Source organism: Empidonax traillii, unplaced genomic scaffold (assembly GCF_003031625.1).
Source record: "Empidonax traillii isolate 1590-97213 ecotype Southwest subspecies unplaced genomic scaffold, ASM303162v1 scaffold476:size613836, whole genome shotgun sequence".
NCBI classification, from domain to species: Eukaryota; Metazoa; Chordata; class Aves; order Passeriformes; family Tyrannidae; genus Empidonax; species Empidonax traillii.
Window position 1 is genome coordinate 380,846 of NW_020955669.1, and position 6,983 is coordinate 387,828.

Below are 6,983 nucleotides of genomic sequence, written 5' to 3' on the forward strand. Positions count from 1 at the left end.
GGCCGCTGATTGGCGGAGCGCGGGTCACGTGGCGTGGGCTGGGCCGGCCGCCACCGGGCCCGTCCCCGAACCCGCCCCGGGCCCGTCCCCGAACCCGCCCCTGCCCCGGGCGCGGCGTCACCGGCGGGCCCGGCCCTCCCAGCGGTGCCTCCGGGGGTGCTGCCGGGGCTCTGTGGGGCTGGTGGAACCGTTGGCGTCATTGTGGCTTCGGCCCCCCCCGACCCGCTGAATGAAATGGGGTCCCCCGTGCCCGCGGAGCCCTACGGCCGTGACCCGGGCCCCGTGTTCAGCGGGGTCGCTCCCGAAATCATCGAGGACGCGCTGATCCACTTGGCCACGGAGAACGAGCGGTACCTGAGCGAGCTGCCGGAGCACGCCGGGAGCTTCAAGGACACGCGGATCGTGGGTGAGGCTGACGCGGCCGCAGCGGACCCCGGGGTGGGTCACAGCTGTGCGAGTGAGCTTCAGGAGACTGAACCGGTGGCTGCTGTGCTCTTTGCAGAATTTGTATTCCTTTTGTCTGAAAAATGGCACTTGGACCAATCAACGAGGTACCAAGCAGTCGAGTTGCTCGAAAGGTAACAAGAGCGCGGAACGCTTGGTGTGTTTCGTGTTCTCTGGCTGCGCTGCCCACGCTCTGTCCTGCCCTGTCCTGCTCTGTCCCCTCACCCAAACTACACACGATGTCTGTGTGTGCTCTGTCTCTTCATCCATTTAATCCACATTACCAGCTCTGTGTATACTCTGAATATATGTGGAATTGCCTCTCTTCCTTCTTCTCAGCAAAAAAGACAACTGTGCTCTGAGCAACTGTGGGTTTTGCAGGTTTATGATCAAGCAGGTAGAGCAGATGTGGGAGTCCTCCAGTGGGAGTGTTAAAGGTGGTGCCCAAGGACAAGGGAGCACCTGGAGCTCTGTGAGGGATGAGATAGTCAACACCTTTGTCCTGCGACTCGTGTCGTGCATTCAGCTCGCGAGCAAACTCTCCCTGCACTATAGCGTAAGCCAGCTCGGCCTGTCCTTGCTCTAGCAGTGGGGTTCAATCTGCACTGTGTTCACCTCTCTTAAAAATAGATTTTTCTCTCTGAGAGACAATAATGAAACGCGAAAGACATGACATTCCCTCCAGGGCAGGCAAATTGCCACTTGCCCAGTGACGATTTGTGCCCAGTGCTGGGGAAAAAAGGGGCAGGAAACACTTAGCCCCCTGGTTGTCAAGAATTGTGTGGCTGCAGGGGTTCACACCTGCCTGGGGATGGTTTATGGAGTTGAGGAAAACTGTGGGAAAGGTCCAGGCTGTGTTTCTCACGCCGGCTCAAAGGGCAGGCCGGGGAGTCGCAGCCTCACGCTCAGTGGGAGGAGGGAGGTGAGGGAGCACTTGGTTCCTGCCAAGGGCCTTACTGCCTGGAAGATGCCTTTTCTCTTTTTTCCTCTTCAGAGAGTGACCAGTGACAAAGCTTTAAAATTTCTGCAGTCCTTGAAATACTCCTACACTAAACAGGAGTTGCTGGAGTCAGAGCTTGCTGTTTTAAACACTCTGCACTTCCACATCAACGTGTCCAATCCGTTGGCCTACGTGGAATTGCTTCTGGAGGTTCTAGGTGAGAATATCAATCAAAGAGAATGGGAAGGAAGCTTTTTAAAAAAGGTAATAGAGCTGGTGCTGATCTGAACCAAAACATCTCATTAGAGATTTTTGCACGTGGAACTGTTCAGATTGTCCAGGGCTTCACTTTCCAGTGAAATGTTGGGCTGACGGTGTGATCTCTGCCAGGACACAATGGGTGCTTGCTTCCTGCTAAACCCTTGCACCAAATGTGTGTGCAGCTGCTGGACTTCTGCTACCTGACCAGAGAGACCATCTACGACACTTTGCTGAAGATCGCCATCGAAAACTCCACACCCAACAAGCTGCAGGTGTAAGGGTCTTACCTATGACTTAAAAAAACCCTTTGAAATCAAAACCCTAAGGAAAAGCTAATGAATAGTAGCATTAATTCCCATGGTGCCATTTTTGGGGGCATCTTTCGAAAAAAAAAAATTAATTTGGGGGGCTTTCAGCGTTGTTTCTTTAATACAGCAGTTCACTGCAACGTGCTTCTCTCACAGCTGCTTCAGGGGCAAGGAAAGTGTTTTAGTTGGTCATGCAGGTCTAGCCATGCACTATCAGTTCCAGCTCCCAGGGTCAGGCCTGGGTTGGCCTGAATAAGCCAGCGTGTCCTGGGCTGTGGCAACTGCAGCAGCAGGTGCTTTTGAGCTGTGAAGCGGCACTTTACACCTGAACACACTTCTCCTTCTGCAGGGCCAAGTTTCTGACAGTGAAGGAAGATTTCATGCTCTTGGCTGTTGGAATCATCAGCACGGGCGTGTTCATCCTGAGCCCTGGGCACTGGGATCAGGTACAGTCGCTGCTGGACGTGTTGGCTCTACAGGAACACGCCGCCAGGGTGGTTTATCTGTTTCGGCGCAGCCAGGAGATAGGTGGGGCTGTGCTGGCAGTGGCACGAGGGAGGGAACATCTCAGGGGTTTTAGCAGGAAGCTCCTGGGCCTCAGGAGGCCGTGGTGTGGTGCAGCATGTGCTGCCACTGGTGCGTGTCCTTGCCTTCAGTGCTTCACAGCCAGGAAGCGTTTTGCTGGCAGGTAGAGAAGCAATCCCATGGGACAACTCCCTGTGAGACGTGCCCAGGGAGCAGTTACTCTACTTGGGCTGTTAACTCATGGCCTTTAGGCACTCTTTATCTTTTCTGCTTGCAGGTTGTGGAGCATTTGAACTGTATCACTGGCATCACTCCACAGAGCATCCTGGAGTTCTCGTACGCGGTGCTGAGGCGCATCCTGGGCAGCAGCACCGTGCCCAGGCAGCACCACGGGAGCTGTGGGGCCAAAGCTCCCAAGGGCAGGATTCTGCCCCTGAAATAGAACCACCTTGTCTGGAACTCTGCTGTGCTGTCTCCACCTGCTGCTTTTCTAAAATCCCTGTCTCCAGCTGCTTGTGACTGTTTCCTCTCTGCCAGTGCTTGGAGCACTTTTGCTCTTGCCCTACCACAGCCAGTAACGACCAGCATTGTGACTAGGACAGAATCCTTTAAGTGTCAGGGTTTGTGCTGTGCCAGGCAGTGCTGAAGGAAAGCACTCAGACTGAGGAACAGTTTTAGTGTTTCCTCAGTGCAGCCCTGTGCAGGAAGAGGGTGCAGGAGGGGTTACAAACTCTTTTAAGTGGTATCGGACCTTGTTAAACTCAGTGGTACAAAGAAGTGCTGATGTGCCTTGTAAAATACTTTATTTCACGCTGTAATTACTCTTTAATGACCAGGCAGAGTTCTGGGAGTTTTTCCATGTTATTCCCTGTGTTTATAACATTGGCCATAAACCCCAAAAGTACCAGTTTAGCGTCCATTTAATAGCTGAGTTTATTCTGTTCAACTCAATGATACAACTTTGCATATTGCTTTTCTATAAACTACTTGTAATAATGGCATTTTAAATAAAGTGTCTTGTGGATTTTTGGTATTGTAAACATTTTGTACTGGTTAATATTAAGAGACAACTTACTTTTCTCCAATGTTAATGCAGACACCCAGAGCTGCCAGGGCAAATTATGACCATGGTTACTTGTTATAGAATTGGGATGAGACCCAGGCAAGGCCCCATTTCAGGTTAGTTAACATGAATTTTAGTGCTTTTGTCCATTGCTCCTCAGAGTTAAATTGTGTTTTAATTGAGTAAGAGCCACCACTGCCACCTGTGTCTTCAATCTTTCCTTTCTCCACGTCCATCCTGTATCACACACAAGGTTTTATTAGTGCATTCCTCCTGGAAACATTTAATTTCACTATGACATCAAGCACTAAATTTTCAACCTGACATTCATACCATCCTGTAAGGATACTTTGGTTTTAAAGGGAATCTAACAAGCCTCAGGTCTTTACCTTAGGGGCTGGCTTTAAATTTCAATTAATCTAAGTGCACATGATAAAGAATCCCAGAAAGCCAAGACTGAAACACCAAGCAGTGCTGGGGACAGCACACAGGGGTTAATTTGACAGTTACGTGGCAACACTCACCTGTAAGGCAAACAAAACCGAGTTTCACCTTTCTCCACCTCCTCTTTAAACTGCTGCACACAGTCCAGGAATGCCACCATGGCGTGGTCAAACTTATTGTCCCAGAAGAACCTCAGGCCTCCAGAGCAGTACAAGGGGAGCTCCTGGAAAAGAGGCACAGAGCGAGTGTGACTGGTTTTGTCTCAGTGCCCAGCAAGCGTTCCTGACCTCCACCAATCCCAAATCACTCCACCCACCCCAAATCACCTGCCTCCAGCCAGCTATGGTGTGTCATTCAGCAGTTCTGTCACTTTTAACACCACGGGCTGGCAGAACCAGGGGCTGGATATAGGATGTGGAGTGAGATGTTACCATGCTGGAGGAGCTGTGGCAGCCAGCTCTCCTGGACCCCACATTCACCAAGTTTGCTGCATTCCCAGGGTGACCAGGGCACTCAAGGTCAATGTCCCATGCTTTGTGCAGATCTCTCACCTTGGATTTATCCGTGAGGGACTCCAAATACGAGTGGTTGCCATAGGGGACAAGACGGTACCTGAAAGGAGACAGGATTCACAGGCACCTCAGTCTGCCTTGCCTTTCTCTGGGCTGTAAAGGGACCTGTGTGTGGTTCTGTGTGTACCTCTGAAACTTCAGGCCCATTTTGTTGGCCAGGGCGTGCAGCAGCAGCACTGTCTGGCCCCAGGCAGCGTTGATCTCATTCCATTCCACAGGAACGCTGGGGAGGCGGCCAAGCCTGAAGTTGTTTATTGTGCCAAACTGCCCGCTGTGCCTGCGATAAGAGGGATTATAAATAAGTGTGCTGGGCTGGGAACAGCTCCCGGCACAAGAACCAAACAGGGGCCGTGTCCCAGCAGCACGGCACACACAGTGCCAGCCACACACATGACGGGGCTCCTGTTGAACGCAGTGTGACTGAAACAGCCCCACACTGCAGCTTCCAAGCAAATGGACACGATGTCCCAGTGCCCACGTTACCAGATATGAAAGGTGGCGTTGAACACGTTGGTTTTCTTTAATTTATCCAACTGCATCTGGGCGTAGCGCATTTGGTTGTCCACGCTTTTCAGCTCGTCATCCAGCTCCAGCTGCTGCCTCTTGAACTCACAGTATTCCTTCTGATACCTTTGAGCAAAAGCAAGACAAGAAGCGCTAAGTGCCACCTTTTTACATCAGAGGGATGGCTCTCTGGGTCAGTTTGGTCTGGCCACCTTCCCTTATGCACAGGACAAGCCACTGGGCACATTTACAGGTTTCACACATTACAACCTCATTTCTTTGTTGCCTTGAACCCCCATCACAAGCTGCAGGTACAGTTCACTCACTGAGCCTCCTCTTGCTCCAGCCGCTCGGCCTCTGCCCTGACTCTCTCGAAGTCCTCAGCTACAATCTTGCGGTTCTTCTCCACATCCTCCAGCTCCTGAATCAGCTGCTCTTCCTCCATCGCCAGCTCTTTCAGTTCTGTCTGCAGCTTCTCCTTATCGTCCTCGTTCATCTGTTCCAGTATCTCCAGACATCTCCTAAAGGAGAGCAGACAGGATTACCAAAACAGGGATCCTAGGAAGTGCCCCACTGCCAGTCCTCGCTTCCGTGGCAGCCTCTGCACCTCTTGCCAACCCTGACGTCTCCGTGCTGGTCCTGCCTCAACCTACACAGCTTGGTCTCGGGTTACCTCTGGATCACTCACTTGTAGTTCTGGCACTCGTTCTCCGTGATGTTGAGCTGCGTGTCCAGCTGGTCCAGCAGGGTGTCCGTGCACTCCTCACACAGGGGGTGATCCACGTCTGTCTGCCCAGACATGATGTCAAAGAGGTCGCCGGTGACCTGCAGGAAGAGCTCACCTGAGTGCAGGTGGGGCTACAGGCAGCTGCCTGCTGGCTCTCAGCGGCCCCTGTCGGCAAAGTCTTCTTTGGAGGCCAAATATCGATTAATACAATCTAGCTTTACTGAACTACTCACCAACCAAGCCCCCCTGGAAGGCCAGTGCTTTGCGGAACTCTGCAGTTCAGTTTTGCAGGGCATCCAGCAAAACCGATGCTGCATTCACAAGTACCCAAATTTACCAGCTCGAGTCCCACTTGCCTTCAGCCTCCGGCTGAGGTTCTCCATGGTGCCGCCATCCGACGCCTCCCCGATCAGGGTGAAGCTGTTGGCGCTCTCTGTCGACATCATTCTTGGAAAGAACATTACTGAGGTGAGTGCCGAGGGAGGCAGCCCCAGTGCCAGACCTGGCCTTGGGGCTGGGCCAGGAGTGGGGAGGAGCACACAGGGGGACCAATCCCGTGTTTTGGGGGCTCTACCGGGTCTGACCCACAGCTGGGGAGCAGCCCCCCGAGCGATGAGCAGTTCTGTGTTAGAACTGCCGAGCAGCCCGAGGGCCACGGGGATCCCGCGGGGGAGGCTCTAAGGTCCGGCGGGCTCCGAGCCGGGCTGGGCCCGGCTTGGGAGCGCGGCGGCAGCGCCCGTACCTGGCTGGAGGGATGAACCTCCTGGACACGCCATCCTGCCGGTTCTCCGCGAAGGCCTCCTGGGGGCAAGGGGGGCACCGTCACCGGTGGTGGTGGGGGCCTGGCGGAGCCGCCGCCGCCGCCGCCGCGCCCCCGACCCCTCCGTACCTCCGTCAGGGCGCTCTCCTCTTCGCGCGCGTCCCCGGGCCGGGCAGGGGCTGCGGTCACCAGTGGGGCTGCGGGAGAGAAGGGAGGCATCAGCCGGGCCCGCGCCTGGGCCTCACCCCGGCCCTCAGTCCCCCCCCCCCCCGCCGGTGGTACCGGTGAGCTCCTGGATGGTGAGGCGGTCGAGGACCTTGAAGGAGGTGTCGAGCTTGAGGGGCTGCAGGCAGCGCTGGCACACGAAGCTGACGTGCGCGGTGCCGGTGCCGGTGGTGCCGGTGGTGCCGGTGCCGGTGGTGCCGGTGGTGCCGC

The 6,983-nt window shown here is 54.4% G+C and overlaps 2 protein-coding genes across 4 annotated transcripts; one reads left to right on the forward strand and one right to left on the reverse strand.

Annotated features, from left to right (window-relative positions):
- Positions 1–177: 177 nt before the first annotated feature.
- CNTD1 (cyclin N-terminal domain containing 1) lies at positions 178–3,091 on the forward strand. Of its 3 annotated transcripts, XM_027895975.1 has the most exons (7): positions 178–406; positions 503–578; positions 826–1,000; positions 1,439–1,601; positions 1,775–1,919; positions 2,303–2,399; positions 2,756–2,939. In XM_027895975.1, exons 1-7 carry the CDS (start codon positions 235–237, stop codon positions 2,918–2,920), a joined length of 993 nt encoding a protein of 330 aa, XP_027751776.1. In that variant the 5' UTR covers positions 178–234; the 3' UTR covers positions 2,921–2,939. The 3 variants fall into 3 exon arrangements, with proteins under 3 accessions (XP_027751776.1, XP_027751777.1, XP_027751779.1); XM_027895976.1 differs by having other exon boundaries at positions 361–406; positions 503–1,000; positions 1,775–1,917; positions 2,756–3,091; XM_027895978.1 differs by lacking the exon at positions 178–406 and having other exon boundaries at positions 491–1,000; positions 1,775–1,917; positions 2,756–3,091.
- Positions 3,092–3,380: 289 nt separating this feature from the next.
- BECN1 (beclin 1) lies at positions 3,381–6,933 on the reverse strand. The gene is made up of 11 exons (XM_027895974.1): positions 6,831–6,933; positions 6,678–6,745; positions 6,531–6,589; positions 6,145–6,235; positions 5,750–5,886; positions 5,388–5,582; positions 5,041–5,187; positions 4,685–4,834; positions 4,537–4,597; positions 4,066–4,208; positions 3,381–3,778 (listed from the first exon to the last, which is right to left on the reverse strand). The coding sequence occupies exons 4-11, from the start codon at positions 6,232–6,234 to the stop codon at positions 3,610–3,612; spliced, it is 1,092 nt and encodes a 363-aa protein (XP_027751775.1). The 5' UTR covers position 6,235; positions 6,531–6,589; positions 6,678–6,745; positions 6,831–6,933; the 3' UTR covers positions 3,381–3,609.
- Between the last annotated feature and the right edge of the window lie 50 nt (positions 6,934–6,983).